Below are 23,672 nucleotides of genomic sequence, written 5' to 3'. Positions count from 1 at the left end.
CATATCTGTATGTTGTGCTTGTCTGGAGAAAGTGTCAAATTCTGGTATCGAAACAGACTTAGGATTACCTGTGTTTTAGGCTTTTCCCTTGGTGCCCAGGTAGGTGCACCCACACATGTGAGGTACCGTTTTTATCGGGACACCTGTGGGAACGCAGGAAGGTATAACATGCGTTGTGTTTGTGTGGTTTTCATAACATTTTGACCCATTTGCTGGTGCCCTTTGTCACACAACCCTTTCATTTCCCAAATGTGACCTACATTTAGTCGCTGCTTTAGGCACCATACACTTTTGTAACCTGCACAAGTCACCTACCCTTGAAAAGGTCTGCATGTGCACTTTCAAAAAATGGATGCTTGCCATTCCTCACCACATTGGTTTTCCCGATTTACACATGCTAAGTGCGTCTGTTCAGGCCGTGAGCATAAAACTCCTGTGTACCATGGCTCAGTGTTTGGCTTGTGGTATTGCTTGTTTTGTAAAACACTACAAAAAATGTATGCTTTCCTAACTGCAAGAGTCGGGGGGAATGTAGCAGAACATTGCTTTTCTCAAAATTCATAGAAGCCATTGCCGTACCAAGCCAACCATGTCCAACACATACCTTTTTTTACGGTCATTTTCCCGCTTTTCCCCCAATCTATGGCATGTTCCCCTACCTAGTTGTTGCCTGACCTACGCAAATCACCCCTTCCTAAACTTGGAATTCTGTCTACTTTTCAGAAATATATGCCTTTCTGTCCTCCAATTCAGCTTTCCTACCCTTTTCTTCCATTCCGTCCATGCATGTCCAATTGGCAAAAATGGCCAAAATCGCCTACCTCTCTCAAAACAGTTGATAACCACATTAAAATATTTTTTTTCGTTTCCACTCAACCTGTTCTTGAAAGCCAGGAAATTGGGGAACTCGGCAAAGCAAACCATTTGTTCCTAGCTCTTACAAGGAAAAAACCACAGGCTTCTTTGAACATCATTTTATTGGCATTTTTTGAAAAAACACAACATTTTCGCCCTTTTTGCTTATTTTCTCTCACCGCCCTACAGCAACCTAGGATACCTGGGGGGCGTTACGACTGCCTACATGTGGGGAAAAAAGGAGCCAAATTTGGCCGAGATATCTCATGTAACAAAAATGTTACAAGGCATTGAATGGCCACATACCGAAATCACCAAAAAAGGCCCTGGCACTGGGGGGAAATACCCATGGCACTTAAAGGGTTAAAGACTCATTTGTGTCATTGCTGACCATTGCATTCTGAGAGGCCCACTTGTGTTACTGTTGGTCATTGCATTTTGAAGCCCCACTTATGTGACTGCTTGCCATTGCATTCTGAGAGGCCCACTTGTGTTAGTGTTGGTCATTGCATTTTGAAGCCCCACTTGTGTCATTGCTTGCCATTGCATTCTGAGAGGCCTCCCTATGTTGCTGTTTGCCATTGCATCTTGAGAGGCCCATGAATGTTCTACTACCCTCCCATATATGCAATACATATCACTTTAACATGTCTCACATCTATAGTGTGACAGTACGTCCAAATATTTCTAACTTTATGTGCAAGCATTATGCCCATTAGTGCTACCACTTGCCCAGTACGTGTTTAGCTCCTGCCACATACAACGTCCCATGCAAGTATATATTCATAGCAACCACTAGCTCTTCCAAGCCTACACATCCTACCCAGTCCAAAGCTTTCACTATCACCACTGTGACTGTGAGCACTATGCAAGGTTCTTTACCCACTTTGCAACATCCGCTCACCATGCAAATCTGGCTGACCTTAATCATGTTCCCGTATTGTATCATTCAAGATAGTGTACCATGCATTGGTAACCACTATGTAGCCTACATAAATGGTCTGTCTGGAGTTGCTTGCCCTCGGCATCACCCCATCACTTGCCCTACACCATTTCTGCCTTCCATGCCACCATTTCCACTAGACACCAAACACTCTCACATCACCAGCCGCAACGAACATACATATGACATCAAAATAAGCACCGATTCATACATAACAGAGCACGCTCGCCTCCACTTCAACACTGGTAACAACCTTTCTTATCCCATCTCTGGCAAGACCAGGTGTCACTGCCTAAGATCTCACACACCACGTCATGCTCATGACACTACACCCAATCTTAAACACGGCACACTCATATTCGCACCCACTGCATCTAAGCAGCAACCAGGCTTACCTACCACCAACCCTGACATAACAAAGCGTAACAACAGAATATGTACCAGACTTCCCATGAACAACAACCCACCAGCCAAACCCAACACTAAGACCACCAGTAATCTGCACACAGTCCTATACTCATGCGCAAAAACTCCCACACCAATATGACAAAGAACCTATTGATAACAGCCCCAGCCACACCCAGAAGGGTACCCAAAAACACCTTATAAAAAGGGCACTACTAAATGTCAGGTCCCTTGTTGCCCACACAACTGAAATCGCAGATGTCATTTTGACTAACAACTTTGACTTCCTCGCCGTGACAGAAACCTGGCTGCACGACGCAGCTGGCCCGGCTCTAACCTTAGCTATCCCCAACAACTATTTCATCCTTAGAGCTGACAGACCCAACGCTCGAGGAGGAGGAACAGCCATTATCTTCAAATCTGCCCTAGACATGAGACTAGCCACCTCTTCTCCTCCGGCATCCTGTGAACTCCTCACAGTTAACCGCGAAACGTCTCCTAAAAATACTATCACTATCCACCTAATATATAGGCCTCCAAGTCCACCCGGATCTTTCGAAGAAGACATTACGTCACTAGTAGTTGAGAATACCAAACCCATGGCGGAAAAAAAACATCATCCTGGGTGACTTCAACCTTGGCTATAATGACCCTAATGACCTACCAGCCACCTCCGTAGCCAATGCACTTTCAGAACAAGGTTTCCTACAAATTAATACCAAACCGACTCATGAGAATGGCAGGATACTCGATTGGGTAGCAGACCTCAACTGCAATATTACCCTAAAGGACTCCTCACCACTCGTGTGGACTGATCATCACCTCCTCTCCCTAGATATCAATGTCAACAACTCGGAGCCAAAGAAGCCCCCTATTGCACCACCTGGTCTGACTAGGAATAAACGCGACATCACAGCTGAGGCTATAATACCCTTGGTAGTACCCATACTAAATGCACTACCTGCCACAACTGACCTGAATCTGTTGGTTAACACCTACAATGATTCCATGACCAAAGCCATAGACACCATTGCCCCGCTAAAACTGTGCAAAGGCAAACCCCGAGCACATCTGAACTACTGGGTCACCCCTGAACTTAAACTACTACACACAGAAAAAAGAAAACTCGAGACACTTTGGAAAATGACCCCCTCTGCAGAAAATAAAGTTAACCTAACCAACATCACTGCTCCATACAAAAGTGAGATAATCCGCACCAAAAAAGAAACGTTCAACGTCAGATTAAACCAGGCAGGATACATCACCAGAGAATTATTCAACATCTTAAAGGAATTAGAAAATCCCAATCTACCTGTACATACCTGTACCAAGGACAAACCTTGGTGCACCAGCATTCAAAATGCTCTCTCCAACAAGATTTCAGGGCTCCAAGCCAAAATAGCTGACAAACGGCACCAACTTGGCTCGGCAATTTCACCAGTCCAATCATGCCATCATCCGCACACCTTAACTCAGGTTTCAAATTCAACAATTTATCCATACCTGAGGTACAAAAAAATCATAGCATCACTGAAACCTTCCAACTGTAAAGGTGACAGTTGCCCAGCTCAGATCATAAAAGATGCAGCCATAGATTGATCTCCTATTACCAAACTAATAAACTCTTCATTCGCCAGTAACTCAGTCCCAAGTAACCTAAAACAATTTTGGGTTCTCCCATTACTCAAGAAACAAACACTACACCCGTCTATACTCACTAATTATAGACCAATCACCACTGTCCCTTTCTTACTGAAAATCTTAGAGTTGCATGCTTGCAAATTCTAGAGACAAACCAACTATTAGGAATCCGTCAATCTGGCTTTAGACCTCAACCTGGAACGGAAACTGCCCTTGTTGACCTCAAAAGTCAGATTGACGAACTAAAAGACAAAGGTACAGTTGCCATCCTACTTCTCTTAGACTTATCGGCAGCCTTTGATCTGGTTGACCTAAAAAATCCTATGCGACCACCTGTCATCGGCAGCACACTTCTCCAACTCTGCTGTCACATGGATCCAATCCTTCCATGCAAACAGAACCATGCATGTCTTCTCACTCACTGCTGCGGCTGATCCGATCCCCATCACCTGCGGTGTCACACAAGGCTCCTGTGTATCACTCACTTTGTACAATATCTTTACAAAGCCCCTATTCAACAAACTGGACCGTCTCGGTGTCACCTACACCAACTATGCAGATGACAACCAGATACTCCTAACAATATCAGGCACCTACAACTCTGATGTTCGCCGGATTAACGAAGACTACACCATCATTCAGGCATGGATGGCCACACATGGCCTCTGCCCGAATGATAAGACTGAGCTACTCCTAGTCGGCTCACCCAACAACCTGCTGAAACATAGCCCCAACTATAGTAGTATCCTTATTGATGGGAACAAAATACCTATTGCCAAAAATGTAAAAACCCTTGGCTTCTACCTTGATGCCAATACTAAGGTTTATAGTCATAATCTCGAATACAAATATGTCGAAAGTCATAATGTCGAAAAAATAAAGTCGAAAACAAAAATGTCGAATTTCTTTTTTTGTTGATTTTTATTCGAAATGGGGGGGTTCCCCCCACCCCCCTTTTTTAATTTTTTTTTATGTTTTACCCCTTTTTTTTACCACCGGAACCCCCAAAAAAACATGTACATTAAAAAAAAAACAATTCGACATTTTTGTTTTCGACATTATTGATTCGACATTATTGTAATTCGACATTTTGTTTTCGAGATAATGACTGGACACCCAATACTAACCTAATCAAACAAGTAAATATGACAGCCTCAGCCACTGCCTACACTGGCAAGCTGATTAGGGTTTACAGACACCTACTGACCTCCAATAGCTGCCTTACATTGGCCAGAGCACGTATACAGTCCAAACTGGACTACTGCAATGGCCTATACTTAGACGCCAACAAAACCGTAATTAACAAATTGCAGGTTCTGCAAAATAATGCACTCAGAGCTGCTTTAAACGTACCTAGAAGAGAGCATATTTCTGCAACCAGGAAATTGTGCAAATGGCTCTCCAAACATAAAATATTGACTTAAAAACCATCTTCCTCACCTACAAAGCTTTGAACCACATAGCCCCACCATATCTCACGGACAAATTTACTCTGAAATCGTCAGCCAGAATTACTATATCTACTAACACATCTTACCTGGTGGTGCCCTGGTATATTTCCTGGTTCTAGCCTCCCAATTATGTAATACACTTCCACCGGACATCAAAATTATTCCAACCTTTCAAATATTCAGAGGTCACGTCATCACATGGTTACTGAATAAAAACGAACACTACTTATCTTACACTTGACATCACCCTTTACTCCCTTCCCCTTAACTGTATATAACATTATGCATGCCTCTCCTTTGCTATTTGAATGTATTATCTTTATTCTGTCTGTATAAACTGTACAAACTGTATAAACTGCATAAAATGGATAAACTGCATCTTGTAACCATTACCTTCACCTCAAGCGCCCAGATACCCCTGGGTCAGGCGCGCTATATAAATAAAGTATTGGATTGTAGCCCTTCACATCTATCTGGGCATGTGTTTGGGCCCCTTGCTTCCTCCTTATACCTCGTGGGGGGGGGGGGGGTGCCTCCACGCACTGTGCTTGGCACCAGCCCTGCTCTAACTCTCGTTCCTACCGCTCCCCCCCCCAAACCCGCGGGGGGTCCCGCCGTCCTTGCGATGCTCCATAGGTGTGGGGCGTTCTCCAGCCCACCAGCGCTACCGCTGATTGGGGGGGGGGAGGGGCGTAGGCGGACTGGCTCATCCACGCGTGCTGGCCGCCCAGGCAACAGACAGGCAGGGGGAGGGATCTCCACCCCCACTGAGATGTTATTGCTGGCTATGCCGAGGGGGGGGAGGGCATGGACTCACCTCCCTGCCGCCCTCGCCTGCTTCCTTCGACCTACCAGATACCGGCATCTCCCTTGTGCTCTGCGTCCCTCCTTGGCGCGCTGGGCCAGCGGGGAAAAACACTTTCGGTTTCGCCTGAAACCTTCAGCGGCTGCTTCTTTGGTAATACCGGGCCGATTTTGTCTGTCTTTTCAGCCACTGATGCAGCTGGGCTTCCCCCTTGAATCGGTTCCCACGGTGGTGCGGGGAGGGGTCAATAAGTGGGCGCTCAATCCACTTTACTGGTCCCTAACACAGGATGATCACGCTGAGGCTGTCCACATCAGCAAGGCCCCTGGTGGCCTCTCGTTGTTTTTTTAAAAAATCTTAACACCGGTGCAGTATAGCAGTCTGGGGTTTCATTTATCCAAGAAATGCATTATGGGAGTTGTAAACGTACATCAATTGCATGCCCTCTCGATTTGCTGTGTGATTGTTCAAGATGGAAAATAATATTTGTTCATCTAATTATACTTCATGCACCATTTTACCTCTCATTGACAAAAAAGCATTGAAGAAGTTTGGACTTTTGCTTCTATGGCTACTTTCTTGTTAAAGTAGATTGTTAAAACCTCCACGCTACCAACGCTGTGCTCATGAGATGTGTACTAGCTTATATGAGCGTTAGCTCAGAATCATCAGTCACAATGCAATCAGCCCCACTGTGGGTATGGCACTGACTGCCTACTCTGGAAGCCAGTAGATAATTCCACATGTTGGATATGGGCAGTGTGGTTTGCGTCTAAGGCCACAGAGAGGAGGGAAACGTGAGGTGTAATGAATTTGTCTGTAGGCTTAACGGCAATAGGGAAAAAGAAATGCATGTTTTGGAAGCTGTTCACAGATGTAAAGGATCTAGTAGTGCTACAAATAATGCATCAACTATTGGCCGATATAAAAAGCAAGTAATGTAAACTTCATTTGCAAAAGTTACGGATTGTCCAAGAACTAATTTTGTGGTTTGCCTTACAGAACAAAAACAAGTTTTCAACATATGTAATTGCGTCTGGACTTCAATATGGTGTTGACGAAGGAATCCTGCACACCTTTTTCAAGGTAATTTAAAGAAACACAATACATTGCAGTTAAAATACATTTTATTCTACTGCCCATGGATGTGGTAACAAAGGCTTATTTTTTTTTAATTAAATAGTATGTTTTTATCGCTGTAAAAATGTCCTTTCTTAATGCCCACTTCTGAGTATCTGTTAAAATAAAAATCAATTCTAGAGCGATTATAGCTTGAAACAAATATAAACACAGTTCATACAATCTATTTTTTTTTCTTGTTTTATGTTGGGTGCCTTTTAAAACAACAGTGGGTATATCAACCGTACCACAGCATGTGTGTTTTGTGGATTGTAAAGGAACACCAATGATTGACATTTTAATAGGAAAACTTATTTTGGCTTTAAGGGAAGGTTGCATTTGCGTTTGAAGAAAACATTTCCCTTTCATAAAACAATGCTAGTTGATGCTTTTGTAAAAAAAAAAAGTGGCAAAAGGCATTTTACAACTTTAACATACAGTAGTCTTACATCACTTCAAGAACCGCTTGCCGGATTCTTGCAGACAGAACTCCAGAAAACATTAAATGTTTTATGAAGTGTGTTAGGGGTGTGTGAGAAACCTAAAGGTGTCTCACCCGCTGGTCCCCGGAGATCTGTCGTCCAGGTGGCCAGAACATGACCATCACTATTGGATCCAGTTCCTGGGGGTGGACCAGTGGGGTACAATCACCTGGCTAAGGGGTCTTTGGGGAATGGAAGTGGGACCCCGAAGTTTGAGACACGCCACGGTATCCCCTTTCCTGTAACACCTTTTCCCTATCCTACCCTGTAGGATATTTAGAAGCTCTATCCCCCCTTTCCCCACACAAACACTTTCTTTATTGTTAACAGACAACGGACTAACACCTGAGCCGTGTACCTGACATGTCCCAACACTTGGGTCAGGCAGAGTCAGGCAATTGACAATAACCCCGCACACCTGACGGCCCTTTACCTTCCCCACAGGGATAAAAGGCAGAGCACGAAAGCGCACTTCGAGCAAGGCTGAAAGCATGAGGAGACAGCTATACCAACCCGGCAGTACAAAGGAAGAAGAAAAGCGGTGAGACTAGGAAGGACGACAAAGCGGGAATTGCTTTGCCAACTCAGACCTCCAGAAGGGAAAATGTAAGTCCAGAGTTCCAGCTGGCGCGCGGAGCAGCAGAGGTCAATGGTACACAGGGGCCTCTCGCTTTGATAACGCAGGTGGAGAGGCAAGCTGGCTATCGTGGTATTGTCCTTGACTACTGAGAACAAATAAGCCAACGGGTTAAGCACAGCCGGTGAGTCAGAGAAAGCTGATATCAAACCAGCCCAAGGTTGCAAGAAGAAAGGACTTGTGTTGTAAATTTTAACTTTAAAGAAACCCCAGTTGCGGTCCAGGTGCTGAGGGGTCCGGCTCCATGTGGGCGCTCATTCGAAAGGCACTGACCAGGACCTGTTTGTGAAACTACAACAACCAGAAGGTTATAAGAAAGGGTGGCGTAAGGTATCATAGTGGTCCTATAAGGGTCACGTCACATTCCTCATACAATCGAAAGTCCCTGACCCATTGCCAGAGGAAAGCTAGGGCAAGGGAACCCCGCTTTCCACTATGATTTGTGAACTGTGATCATTGGCAAGTGTGAACCCGACAGAGGGAGGCCAAAAGAAAGCTAAAGAGAAGAAAACCCTGCTTCCTGATAAAACTGAACAATACATGAACCGTATTAGGAATACATGAACTATGTTGAAGGGCCGTAGTAAACCCGACAGCGGGAGGTCCATTTGTACTAGAAGTATCCGAGCCTGACTGATGGAGATCCCAAGAGCGAGTTTGTACAAGAAGGATCCCAGCCCGGTAGAGGGAAACCCAGGGGCGAAGAGCTATTGCCCAGGGAACATTTGTTTGTCATTGTGAAATCCGGGCGAAGAGCAATTGCCCAAGGTGCAAGAGCACCGAGAAAACTTTTGTTTGTTTGTTACTTTGAATCAGTGAACCCTCTAAGGCAAGAGACTTTTGCAGGAAAGAGACTAAGACTCTCAAGGGGTTTCGATATCGTGGAACTGAACTGTGAAGCTTGTGCTGTAAAGGCCCAGGATTGTGCTATGCTTGAGAGTCCCACCTTGTCCCGTGCCTCAAACGTGGGGAAATTAGACCCCGCCATACCATCCTGACTTATCATTTTGTGAACACTCTTCTTTTCTGGTGAACATTATCCCACACTCTTTTCTTGTAACTAGTAGTAATGATTGGCAATGGTTTATTTTTATTTTTTAGTATAGGCCCTTTGTTTATTTGACAATACCCCATTAGAACTTCATTATTATTATTTGATTGTCGTAGCTTGCTCCCATCTTAGATTTAGGTTTAGATTAGGTGTTCATCTCACCCATTATAAGGTTTGAACTGTGATCACGTGTGTCTGTCTTTACTGTTGCCACCATGAGTTCCTTACAGGTGAAAGAAATTTTGATATTTTGTGAAGTAAAATGTGATATCCGTTATTAGCGCAAGTATTATTTAGTCAAGTAAAAATCTATTTTAAATCTAAAACACACATCCTTTTGAAATTCAAACTTTACTGCTCCTAGTAATTCATGGCAACTAAAAGATGCATTTGTACCTTGAAGTTCTAATTACATCAGGCAGTAGAGCACCTTCCTGCTGCCCTGCTGGTACTAATTATCCAAACATTTCCATGGTGCTGGTCGGGGGGCAGGCATTAACTACATTTCTTTTTTTGTTGGGAATTTTTGCCTGATTGTTGGGAGCAATAGTGGCTAGTACACCCTATCTGTAGGGGTGATTTGTGCACAGGCTTAAAGTCTTAAATAAACAATGGGGGGGGGGGCATTCTGAATTATGCAATGGGAGTGATGTCACAAGAAGTGAACATATAAAGTGAAATATGCAAATGTCGTCATTCAGTTTCTTTTCCAATTGAAGAAAGTGTACAGGGCAAAAAAGCATTTGCCAAGCAGAGCCACGTTCCTATACCATTGCTGGCTAAGTTTAAAAGATGTGCACCTTTTATGCATAAGGATCTGCAACAAAACATGTTCTGCACAGCAGAATTTCAATATGACAAATTCTACAGGTTCCTAGTGAAAGATTGGTGTGGTCTTGTGGCTAAGTATCTGGCTTCAGAGCCACCGAGCTGGGTTCAGATCCCAGTCAATGCTCTTTTCACTTCTAGTGGGCACAGCAATTACTTTTGTAACTCATCGAAAACACACAGGGGGGAGGGACTGTGAGAAATTGCCATCTGACAACGGTGTTAAAGCGCTGGCTTTTTAACATTTCTATTCATTAATAAAATTATGTGGGTAATTCTATCTCTGAAAGGGTAATCTGCAAATCAGATTCATCTTTCATAAGCTCCATACCAAAAGCATACTGTACCACTGTGCCCTGCTGCACCGGTAACCTGACCTGCAGCACCTGCTCTACCAGTGGCACAGAGCAGGTCTTAAGGGCACAAGTGCCCATTTGACAGCTGCAGTGACAAACAAGTCTCTGTAGTGCATGGGCGGCATTTAATTCGTGTACCCCTTTACCAAAACCCATAATTATGCATTTACTCTCCTGGTGGCAGAATAATCTTTAAATATAAGCTAGAACTGAGTTGGGCTAGGATGGATGGTAGTTCTCATAATTATTACAGTCACATTAAATTGGTATCACAGTGGGGGTTGCCTCTCTTTGTTCCTTTGTGAGGGCAGGTAAAACCCTCCCCAGAAAGGCAGCCACTTCACAGGGATCTGTACTGGTAGCAGGGATCAACAGGCACATCCATTCACAACATGAGTAGCATCACACCAGTGTGCTGCATATCAAAAGGCCTTTGATTCTATTGTGAACGGAAGGGGGTGGGGTTAGTGTAGACAGAGGGCGTTCTTTTCAGCTGTGGCAAGGTTTCACCATTTTCTTTCTCGCTGCATCTATCTTTCCTTCCTGTCTCCTCCTCTACTTGATGTAGCACAAAGCATTTTGGGTGTGATGTCAGAAGGCAAAGTACACGTGTTCCAAGAAGAGAGATTGGGCCTCTGGAGCAGGCTAGCTCTATTCCAATCACCTGGGGGCTTGTGTCTTTTTAAAAAAGGGGTCTTCCATCACTTCTTTGGTTCATTCCTGAACTACAAACCTTCAAGAAGAATGTGTTTGGAACCTGTTGGGAAAGCTGTCCTTTCCAATGTCCTCCAGTTTTGAGGTGAAGTTAGGTAGACAAAGGCAGAGACATGCTCTGCTCTCTTACAGACCCCAGGGAACATTGGGTGTGAGTTGCTGCTGGAGCAAGACCTGCCTCTCTGCCAGCCACAGCAGTACCCAGGACCTCACCCTGTTGAAGGAGCCCTGCAGTTGTGTGCTATCCTCCCCTCCCACACCCCCCATGTTTGGGAGCATAAGAAAAGGACTAATGTTGTCCCTGAACCCCTGGATTGAGACGCACAGCACCCCGAGAGCCAAGCCAGCCAGGATTCTAGTGTTTTCGTCGTTGAACCGCTTGGAGCTGCATTTCTATAACCGTTCCACACATTTGAAATACCAGGACCCTCCAGAACTGCCTTTTGCACTCTCCTGATCTTCAAATAAATGGCACAACGCCAAGAAGTGTGGTTTGGTGCTGCAGGGGACCCTCAAGAACCAAGAAAGGTATTACTGACTGCGAACTGTCCCGTCACTCCAACTTTTGGCCCTAGAAATTGGCTACGTCGTATTAATCTCTTTTTGCAAACCAAGAACATATCCTTATTGAACATTGTGGTTTTTGTTGCCTTGCTCCCCGTCTCATTACCCAGAGTGCTGCATCTTGCTATCTTGCATATTCTGTATTCTTTCTACAGGGATGGGGGTTTGTAGTGTTTTATATTTAGTTATTATTGTACATGGTGTTATGTTATTTTGCATTTATATAGCACCTTATATACCATTGGTATGATCTGAAGGCGCTGGTAGGTTGAACGCCCTTGGGAACCGAAGTTCAGGTCAGTAGAGAGAGTAGAGCGAGTCAAGGGGCATGTGAGCAACGGGTATGTGTGCAGCTGGTGCGGTATTCATGTAATAGCTGCTTATTAGTGGTAGGTGTGGTGGTTGAGAGATCAGTAGTATGTGATCGTTCTGGCAGGGTTTATCCAGACCGAATGTGGCTGCGTTAGGCCTGAGGAGAACGCCTGGCTGGGGGTGTGTAACCAGCAGTGTTTACTTAGAATGATGTGGAGTGAGCGGCGGATGTTGGTATGAGAACAGTTATACCAAATGGTGTCATAGTATCTCTGTGTTCTAGTTGAGTGGTGGTGTAAAGAGAGTAAGCGTGGTGGTGAGTTCAGTTAAAATATATATATAGCTACTGAAGGACATTCACAGCCGTCTTGATAGTATAGCTTTCCTTCGGTCCACTTTACCATAAAAGGCGAAGTAGCTATATCTCTTAACTGGTCTATTTTACCTTTATGATTGAGTTGGTCCTTGGTTTGTAGAAATTTGAGTACTGAGTAGGCACGTTAGCCTCTAGTCATCCTTGTACTCCTGCAAGGCAGAATTCATCAATTTGTCACAGGGATGGTGTCCACTGTGAAAAACCTGAAGGGGTTTCACGACTCAGTTCCGGGGAATCCCTTATTCAGGTGCCAGGGAAGGACCATCGCTATTAAATCCCGACCCTGGGGGTTAACAAGCAAGGGAGGATCACCTGGGTAGGTGGTCTTCGGGGAGTGGGGAGGAGACACTGGAAGGGGAGACATGGTATCCCCCATTTCCTGACAGTTATTAACCTAATTTTCCCTCTATCTTTATGGGATACTACAACTCCCATAACTCACTTCCTTTCCTAATCAGACCAACTACTGAGACGAGGAAGAGGAAGACTGAAACTAGTAAGATTACCAGTAGTAACATGTGTAGAGGAGGTCCCAAATATGGCCTGCACTCCAGCCACCCAATTTGAGATACCAGAAGCATACTCGCCAAGATATGTGACCTATAAGGAGCAAATAAACCAACAGAGAGCCACAGTGGGGCTCTGTCCAGTACCCATCAGAAGGACTTGTATACCTATTGAAGCGCCAATAACCATACAACCATGGGCTGCACGGTACCCATTGAGACAACCCTACCACCAGTTGACACAAAATGAAGACTACTTACAAACTGTCCCCGAAGAGACCCAAAGGGCCTTAATCGAAGGCAAATGGTGAACAAAGCAAGGGCCCGGACAGACGCACAGACGAACAAAACGCAGATCAAAAGAAGTCACACAAAGATTAAATGTTATGAATAATGACGTAATGAACATTGAAGAAGAGAAGATATTGAAATATGAGGAGACGTAACCAGGATTAAAATATGCAACTGGCTAAATGCCTGTAAATAGGCTTGGAACGCAAGAAGCTAAGGAAACGATACTGCTTGCAATGCTTAGTAGAAGGAAAGAGCGGCAAGCGCCAACTATATATCTACCTCAAGAAGCACATTATACAAGTGCAACTCCATTTTATAAACGCAGAATTAAGCCGTGGACGGTGAAGGACAAACAGGCCAGGATTCAGATACTAGCTCAAAGCCAGATAAAGAGCAGAATAGAAACTCAGTAATAAGCGGCTTATGCCTAGGAATTCGAGGTCAACTCCAGCAAGGCAGGAGAGCGGCAACTTTGAAGAAACAAAAATTAAGAGCATAGAAGCCTGCCCTGTGAAGGTAGAGATAAGGAGGCCCGGCAGGTGGCGAGGCTGAACAAAGAATTAAATGCACAAATTTAGGGAGAATGAAGCAGATTCACGGTGAACTGACACGTGACCAGCCAAGTGCGAAGAGGTACCAACGTCTGATGTCACCCAAACCAGAGGGTGCCATAACTTTTCCTGATAAGAAGCTACAGTTTCGAGGCCAACCTCAGCCAACTAATTGACACATAGCCCTAAAGCACTGATTGATGGAAGGGAGGCAGGGTGAATTTTAGGGCACACCGCATCTGGGTGTCCATTCTGCATGCTGCTAATTAAAGTGGAGATTTATGCCTAGCGGTGTAACCGACCCAATCACTACGGACCAAATAATCTAGGGTCCTATAGCTAGTAGAACCAATGAGACGTCGTACTTGTAGTGACGTCTATCACGAGTGATGTAGAGGGATGGGCATAGACGCCCACCCAATAAGAGTTATCCAATCCTCACACTCTGTTACCATATACAGATATAGTACCTATACTTAAGTTACCTTGCCCGACCAATAGAATTGCATGACAAACTGAGTGTTACACGTCAATGATGACGAATTTTGCCTATAAGAATTGCTGTCTGAATGAAGAATTTGGAAGTTGAAGTGAGACGGGCGATCGCATCACTACTGATTTCCATTTGTTTCCCCGTTTTTTGTACTTGTCATTAAACGGACTTCCCTTTGCCAAGCAATTGACTTGTCCTTATTGATTGGTGTTGGAGTAAGAGAATCCTGCACCCCATGCTCCTCAAGGTGCAGCTATCTCGTCTTAAAGTACTGGAGGGCGGGCTCTGAATCTCATGGGCCCGTTCAGAGGTCGCTCTGTCCTCCTATACACATGTACTGGCCTTGCCCCACTAATCGGGCCAGACAAGGTCAGGCACTCAGTCACTATCACACACACCTGAAACTCATGGACTGTTTTTCAAACTATAAAAGGTGGAGCACAGAAAGGCACGGAGAGTGAGACATGGGCCAAGAAGGAAGGCGAGCTAGATGGTGAGACGGAGGAGCAGCTGAGAAAGAGCTGCAGAGAACCAGGCCAAGGAGAACGGGATGCCGAGACGCTGACAGGCTGCTAGTTGAGTCAGGAGAAAGCGTGGCGAGGGAGCCACATCACCAAGATGCCAGGAGAGTTCAGAGAAGGGAGCCGAGGGGCTGGCTAGTCCATTTCCTCCATGCACCAGCAAACTGCTTGTTTACTCCCCTGGGCCACAAGCCATCCGGGAGTGTCTGAGGGACAGATGGGTAAGACCTTGACGAGCTGAAAATAGAAGGATGCGCGAAAGCAATCACTGCTGTTGGGTTCAAAGGAAGGGAGAGCCTGGTTTGTGATATGGGCTATTGTGGAAAGCTACAGTGTTAGGTGTAAGGCTACGTGTTGAAGGATGAACTGAAAGCTTGAATATATTAGATTGGCAAGGGAGTCGATGAGAAACAAAGTAACAGAGCAGTGCCATGGTAGAAGGCACGTTGTTAAACGCTTCTTGAAAGCTAACAGAACAGTGAATAATGTCAGCAAATTGTGTTGAAAGCCATTGAAGGGAAAGGCACGAGGGAAAGGGAGCGTGCAGAGAGCCTGAAAGGCTTTTGTGAAAGTGAATGGATATTTATGTGAAACAAGGAACAGAATGGCCGTGGGCCCGTCCTAATGAACTATATGCTTTTGGAAATGAGGAACAGAGTGGCCGAGAGCCGTTCTGCAAAACCAAGTGCAAGAGGCATGGATATTGAGAAACCAACCTTATTGGCAGAGTGGTCACAAATAGGGGTGAAAATATAGTGTGGTTGCAAAAGTCTCTGGCAAGGGAATAATAATAAGGATCATTTTTATTGTAGTGGTCATGTATGGGGGTGATAATAATGTGAGGTTGCGATGGTCTCTCGCAGGTGAGCATTGTGGAAGAGAAGTACAAAGGTTGTGGGCGGAAGTTCTCCCGGAGCTCTGAGAAGCAGAGTTGTTTAGCTGGGAAGTGTTTGAGCCATGTTTAATTGTTTGAAGACGAGCAAGGGCTGCCTGTGTAAGTAACTAAGTAGGAACTTTGTGAAAATCTGTTTGACAATTGTGAAGCCAGTTGAGGGAAGCCTGAAAGAATCCATTGTAGAGAACTGTGATGCATATTGAACTGACATTGAAGCCTAACAGATTTATGGGAAATATTTAAACTGTGCATTCTACCCACCTTGAAGGAACTTTTTAAGAACCCCATTGAACTGAACTTGGAGAAGGGAGTGGTGAGCGACTTGCATTGCCATTCTGACATTCTTTTAATACACTCTTTATTTTAATCAATTTTCCTCACACTTAGTTATTGTGAAACGTGAGGGTAAGGATAGGTTTCTGTTAGGCAGAATCCTGTGCAGTTCCCTTAGGGATCACTACAGAAGATTAAGACTACAGCTATATGCAATAAATCCCCTTTGGTATCAGTCTGTACCACAAAGATTTAGTTGGTAGCTGTGGCTAAGCAGTCAGACTTATCTCAAGAGGGAGATGAGCAGTATTCACGGTTTACACAATAGGACTACAATACTATGACACAAGGAAACACTGACCAAAGCTTTGTATTAAAAAGAATATATATATTTATTTTACACACTTCTAGTTCAACACATCAATCACAAGTATTAAAGCAAGTTAAAATCAGTCAAGAAAAGTATACACAACTCCATGATTAAATTGTAGACAAGTTTGATCAAGAGTGAAAACTGAGCAAAACAGCACAGTGAAAACCCAACACAAATGGCACTCTAACAATTTCTCACAAGGGAGGGAAAGAACAAGTTATACAGGAATATACTCTTAAAAACCCTAGCAACACTTCCCAATATGATTGTGAACAAGTTTAGGCAAGGCAGTACTTTAGCATGTATAATACTGAGGTGAAAACCGAGCAAAATGGCACTTCACAAGTTTAAAAAGAGGGAAGGAAAAGGTAGTTATAGGAATTAGGTGCACCGACACATTTCTAGGTGAGAAGCAATCTAGAGAAGGCAGTTATAACAGATTTAGCCAGAGTCACTAGGCCTGGGCGAGAGTCAGTGATACAGGGCAAAGTGCCTAGGAGCAAAATGGTCTTGTAGCTGCAGTCAAGTCTTTGTCAAATGATTCGAAAAGGCGGTTGCAGAAGTGAAAGACAAGGTTAGTCGATAGGAGTGGCCATCCCAGGAGGTAGATAAAGGATTTCAAACACCTTTAGCAATACACCGCGAAACGGGAGGCCTGGCGGAACAATGTACCTGAAAAAGTGGAAGCGGCTCCTGCGGTGGCGGTGGTTCTTGGCAGTTCCTGCAGTTCGTGTTGTCCAGCAGAGGAAGAAAGGCTCTCGTCATGGAGGAAGGTTCGAGTTACTGCACTGCCCAGGGAAGAAGCCAGCCGCGGTGATGCCGAAACGGATTAAAAGATATGCTCCTTTAAATTGCGGTCGTGGTGGACGGGTGCCTGGCTATCCGGTCTCCGAGTGCAGGGCACTGGCGATTCGACCAAGGCAGGTCCTGGAAGGCGATTGGCAAACTGGTTGGCCCAACCAGCTCAAGGGAAGAAGGCTCTTGTAGATGAAGATCTTCTCTCGTCGTGTGGAGAAAATTGGTGAGACGCTGCAGCAGGGCTTCACCGGTGGTTCAGTTGTTGCAGATGTCTTTGGCTTCTCTCCTCTTCGGATTCTTAGTTCCAGTGGCGACGTCTTGCTCTTCCACTCCTCAGGACCCTGCTTTTATGCAAAAAGACCCCCATTCATACAGCCTAGCTGTCATTCACACAGCAGAGTGGTCATCCTGGCGGGAGACCCTCCAGCCTATCGGGGCAGAGTGCGACTTGGGTTGCTGAGGCAACCCTGTCCAGGGGGCCTACTCCCCCTCCCACACAATGGGTCCACCCCAGACTCAGTGGCACCGAAAGGAGGGCTTCTTGGCAGAAGCCCGCCAAAAGGATGAACAAAGGATCCCCGACCTGGGTTAGGATCTTAGAGAAGGACACGAGAAAGAATTTATATAAAAGTTCTGGCAAATAAAACCTACTGGCGTAAAGTTAATATAAAAATAAACCGGCGGTATGTTAGAGGCGGTCAGTGAGTGTGGTGGCCTCAAAAAATGGGAAAATCCCATAGGGAAATATTTGCGGTCGAAATATTTTTGGTAGTAACCACTATCACCAGCCAGAAAGTTTTGAGAGAGGGACTGTACGGTACCCTCTCGAAAATGAACATAAGGGACAAATGATTAACCCTTGCCAGTACCTCCATTGTAAGATGGTTTGTACTGGTTTAGTTCAGAACTATTGACTAGTAAAGTCAATGGGGACTTGACATGCCCTGGGAGACAGTAGTCAGTCCCAGGGTATGAAGTCGATGGTTGGGGTTCACTATGACACCCCTGTGTTACTGCACAGAGGGTGCTGTGTAACACATGTGTATAAAGATGGTTCCTATGAGGGTGAGATAAACCCCATAGACATTAAATACAAATAATAGCCTAGAACACACAAAGCAAATATGCCTAAGAGTGGGAAAAAGAGTCTAACTCCTAGCAGGAGAAAAAAACAAACCCTTCAAATCCAGCAAAGCTGCTGGAGGACTCTATAGGTAAAGGAAATTAGCCATATAATGAGAATTTAACCTAACACTTGCCCCCCCGCCCCCCAGACTAAGGTACGGGAGGATCTAATCCACTCCTGGATGAGTCTTTTACCTCTAGTCGGTTATAAACATCCTAGAGAGACCATTAGCATTTTGGTGGTGACATCCTGACCTGTGCTCAATGGTAAAGTCAAACCCTTGGAGGCAGATTGACCATTTTAGCAGTTTTTGGTTTTCCCCTTTCATTTGCATCAACCATCTCAAGGGGTGGTGGTCTGTTTGAATAATGAAAGTAGATCCATACAAGTATGGTCTAAACTTCTTCAAAGACCACACAATGGCAAAACATTCTCTCTCAATGGTTGCCCACCTTGTTTCGGGTTCCTTCAGTTTCCTACTGATGAAGCAAATGGGGTGCTCCCTACCTTTCCCATCCAGTTGACTGAGGACAGCACCTATACCTATATTGGAAGCATCTGTTTGCACAATGAAGGGTTGGTGGTAGTCGGGAGCTCTGGGAACTGGAGCTTGACAAAGGGCTTTCTTCAGGCTTTCAAAGGCCTGATTGCACTCTTCATTCCATTTGATCTTTTTAGGGAATTTTGGAGAGGAGATTACATTCAGTGGAGAAGCTATGGACCCATATTTCTCAATGAAATTCCTGTAATACCCAGTCAGGCCTAAGAAGGCTCTCACCTGGGTTTGAGTAGAAGGGGTTGTCCAATTTTGCACAGCTTCAATCTTGCTGAGCAAAGGCCTTATTTCACCACCTCCTACCTCATGCCAAAGGTAGACCACTTTACTCTGACCAATTTGACATTTTCCTGCCTTTATGGTCAGATGGGCCTGTTCAAGAGCCTGCAAAACATATCCTAGGTGGTCAACATGTTCTTTCCAAGTAGGGCTGAACGCTGCAATGTCATCCAAGTATGCCATGCAGAAGTCCTCCATCCCATTCAGAACCTGGTTAACCATCATTTGAAATGTAGCAGGTGCATTCTTTAGTCCAAAAAGCATAACCTTAAACTGGCATAAGGCAACTGGGGTGGAGAATGCAGTTTTCTCCTTGGCATGGTCAGTCAGGGCTATTTGCCAATAGCCTGACGTGAGATCAAATGTGCTGAGGAACTTGGCTGAACCAAGTCTATCCACCAGCTCATCTGTCCTTGGCAAAGGATGGGCATCAGTCTTAGTGACTGCATTTAGGGCTCTATAGTCCACGCAGAATCTCAACTCCTTGGATCCTGCCTTTGGTACTAACACAACTGGGCTAGACCATGGACTAGTAGAGGGCTCTATTATCCCGAGATCAAGCATCTTGTTGACCTCTCCTTTGATGTTCTGACATTCTGTAACCCCCTGCTTTTGACAACTAAACAGTCACCAGTATTGATATCATGCTGGCCCCAAGCGGTCAAGCCTGGTGCTGGAGAAAACAGAGGGGCAAATTGATTTAACAAAACTTTGCACTCGTCCTGTTGTTCAGATGTCAGATTAGAAGAGAGATTAACTACTTCTACTTTCTCATCTAAAGGTTTGCCTCTGAGAAGGTCAGGCAGAGGTTCACTCTCCTCCTCTTCTTGAGCTGAAGCTCCCAGTTCTGGTCTTGAGACATAAGCCTTTAAACGGTTGGTGTGAAAGACTCTAGGAGCCTCCTTAGGATTGCCTAAATCCACCAGATAGTTCACCTCTCCAAGTTTTCCCACAATCTTGAAGGGTCCTATCCGCTTGTCGTGCAAGGCCCTCTGCCTTGTTGGTACCATAACAAGAACTAGCTGGTTTTGAGCGAACTCAACCATGTTGGCCTTCTGGTCATGCCAATGCCTAACCAGAGCCTGACCGGCTTTCAAGTTATCACTTAATTCAACCATCATGTGTGACATATTCCACCGGAGTCCTATCACATAGTTAGTGACTCTGACTGGTGTGGGGGAAGGAACACTCTCCAACCCCTCCTTGATCAGGGCCAATGGACCTCTGACCGGATGGCCATATAGAAGTTCAAAGGGACTGTAACCCACTCCCTCCTGAGGGACTTCTCTACATGCAAAGAGAAGGCATGGCAGTAGAAGATCCCACTTTTTCTTAAGGGGGTCCTCTAAAGCTCCTATAATGCTCTTCATGGTTCTGTTAAACCTTTCTACCAATCCATTTGTCTGAGGGTGGTATGCTGTTGAGAACTTTTAGGTAACTCCACAGTTTTTCCACATGGCCTTCATGTAGTGGGACATACAATCTGACCCCCTGTTGGATATTATCTTCTTAGGAAACCCAACCCTGGTAAAAATACCAAGGAGGGCCTTAGCCACAGCCTGAGCTGTAACAGTCCTCATAGGAATTGCTTCAGGGTACCTAGTAGCATGGTCTACTACAACAAGTATAAACCTGTTGCCTGAAGAGGATGGAGGGCCAAGAGGACCAACAATGTCGATTCCCTACCCTCTCAAATGGTACTCCCACCACAGGGAGAGGCACTAAAGGTGTCACGTTCTTGTAGCCACTCTTACCAGAGGTGTGGCAGGTGTGGCAACTCTTACAATACTTATCTACCTCAGCCCCCATTGTAGGCCAATAAAAGTAGAGCGAGAGCCTTTCCTTGGTCTTCTTGAAACTCAAGTGACCAGCCAAAGGTATCTCATGGGCGAGTTTCAAGAATTAGAGTCTGTTCTCTTGGGGCACTACAAGTCTCTTGTAGTCTCCAGGGCTTGACTCAGTCGGTTCACTATAGAAGAGGCCATCTTCCCATTGTAACCTATACTTCCCAGGTTCTTGCCCTTCAAGCTGAGAAGCTGCCTGGTGGCAATGACCTTCCCGAGTGGGACATTCTCTTTGTCCCCTACTGAAGTCTGCCCTGTTGGGGCCACCTTCTGCCAGTAAAGACTGCAGCTCAGGATGGTCCACAGGGTCCAGATCTTCAATGAGATCCTGGCCTTCTACTAGATCTTAGTCCTCAGGCTCTAGTTCAACCACACAGGGTTGTACCTCACTCTCAGCCTCAGCTGGAGGAGCATTCACAGGTGTGATTTTGGACAACCTAGGAGATTTCCTGGTTGGAAGCACTGGATTGCTTTCTGCTGGTTTCTTCTTAGAAGTCTTTGGTTTCCCCTTTGCTTCTGGTTGCTTTGAAATAGCAGTTAGTAACTCCAGTGGAGTAGGAGTTATTTCTTTGGCCATCATCTCCTCAGGAGAGCCTCTCAAGGTCCTCCCCCTTGCAGGTCTGGTGAGCTCCTGCAATCTTTTGCTGGGAGGTCTAGGAGTACTTGACACTACTCCAAGATCTTTAAGGTCATCCCCTCAAAGAACACTTCCAGGCACTTCAGATTGTACACTAACAGGTATCCTCACAGTCATTTCATTGCACTGGAAGAGAGCTGGTAATTGGGGAAGCATCTGCACAGGCCCTCCAGCTAACTTGGTGAGGCGTTTGGGTGCCTTAGCAACATCCTCCACCTTGAAAAAAGATTCATCCACCACAGTTATGCTGGCCCCAGTGTCTCTAATGGCAGGGGTCTCCTGACCATTTACTAGGACGCTGTCTTTATAATACTCTTTAGTATTAGGAGGGATAGAATTATACACATCTAAATTATGTTGTTCCCACAACCCTAGGGATACTAAAGATACACTAGCTGAGACTCTGATGGGGTCTTCAGCTAGTAGTTGAAAGTTTCCACTGGCCATATGTACATCCTCCTCTGGAACGAAGGCTAAGGAGAAAGCGTGGACCCCTGAAGGTTTACCCTTAAACCTGGGATCCCCTTTCACATGATCAGTAGAGCCACAAACTGAACATTTCCCAAATGTCTTTATAAATGGTGGCTTGTTCTGACTTGCTTCTGGTCTGGGAGCAGAAGGTACACTAGCCTGGTTAGGTTTCCCTTGTGGCTCACCCATAGAATTTTGTTTGGGGCCCTCTTTGGAATTGGAATTATTTGAATTCTCTTTGTTGTCTTTCTTTGGCTGCTTTGCCTCATCCTTTTTCTGAGTGACCCCTGAATCCTTGTGAGTAGCCCTGTTGGCAACCCACAAATCAGCAGCCTTAGCTAGTTTCTTAGAATCTAGTTCTTTTGAATCAGCCAAGTGCTGTCTGAGCTCAGGAGAGCAGGCACCATAGATAGACTCTAACATTACAAGATTTCTCATGCCTTCATAAGTGTTCACTCTGTAACCCTTAATCGATCCGTCGAAGTTCTTCAAACACTCATTCACCCAAGTAGCCCAAGGGGTACTATCATGCTTTGAGGGTCCTAAACCTCTTAAGGTACTGGGAAGGGTACTTCCCAAATATAGCTATTAAAGCTAGCTTCACACATTCATAATCCATCCTATCCACCTCCCCCAACTCCATTACCACATCAGATGCAACAGGGGGAGCCTAGAGAATAACCAGGGGATCAACTGATTCCCTGTGATATCCTGGAGCCCATGATTGTATTCAAACCTTTTTTTTTAAACAATTTTTATTATTTTTGTTAACACCACACCAAACATTACAAACATTGAGGACATTTGCATATGAACTTTGCTTCATTATGTTCACTCGTTGTGCATCACCGTCCTCTCCCCTCCCACCCCCTTAACTCGAGCCCCTGCGTCAATGCCACTAGCTTGCATATTTCTGTGCTTGTCTTCCTCAATAGTCCCCCTCAAATCATCTTCACTAAGATCAGCCTGGGGGGGTCCCACCATTGTAGCCACCCGTTGCCTCCACGCTATCAGGGGCCACGCTTCTTCCTCCCCTCCTCTACTGATTACTTCATACCAAGCTACCATTTCTGCATCTGCCCACTTCAGGAGGTCAGCCCACCACATCTGTATTCTGGGCCGTTCAGCTGTCTTCCAGCCCATTGCGATTCTCCGTTTGGCCAGGATGTAGGCAAGACCAGGTCTTTAATCTTACTAATGTGCTTGAGGGTGCGTGGTCTGGCAAAAACCCCCAGCATGCATGCCCAAACTGACTCCACCTCCAATGTGATCACCTTTTCAGCTAGGCATAGCTTAACCTCTGTCCAGAATCTACCCACCTCCAGGCAAGCCCAAAACATGTGCATCAACCCAGCTTCCACCTCCCCGCACCGTGGGCATTTTTGTATTACTGAGCTTCCAAACCTGGCAATCCTGCTAGGGGTCATATATGCCCTATGAGTGACATATAACTGGATCTCCTGTAGCTTTGCGTTACGGGACACCTTCTTGTGATATCTTTGAACCCTATCCCATT

The 23,672-nt window shown here is 45.2% G+C and overlaps 1 protein-coding gene across 1 annotated transcript in view; it reads left to right on the top strand.

The window, feature by feature from the left end:
• The window catches only part of AK7 (adenylate kinase 7), a 1,456,966-nt gene that overhangs the window by 230,955 nt on the left and 1,202,339 nt on the right, over positions 1-23,672 (top strand). Inside the window, exon 6 of the mRNA XM_069637722.1 lies at positions 7,103-7,186. Coding sequence (XP_069493823.1) covers positions 7,103-7,186 — 84 coding nt within the window. The remainder of the gene's footprint in view (positions 1-7,102; positions 7,187-23,672) is intronic.

This window comes from Ambystoma mexicanum, chromosome 14 (assembly GCF_040938575.1).
Source record: "Ambystoma mexicanum isolate Mex_15411 chromosome 14, UKY_AmexF1_1, whole genome shotgun sequence".
Classification (NCBI taxonomy): Eukaryota; Metazoa; Chordata; class Amphibia; order Caudata; family Ambystomatidae; genus Ambystoma; species Ambystoma mexicanum.
This window is presented reverse-complemented; position numbering and strand designations above follow the sequence as displayed.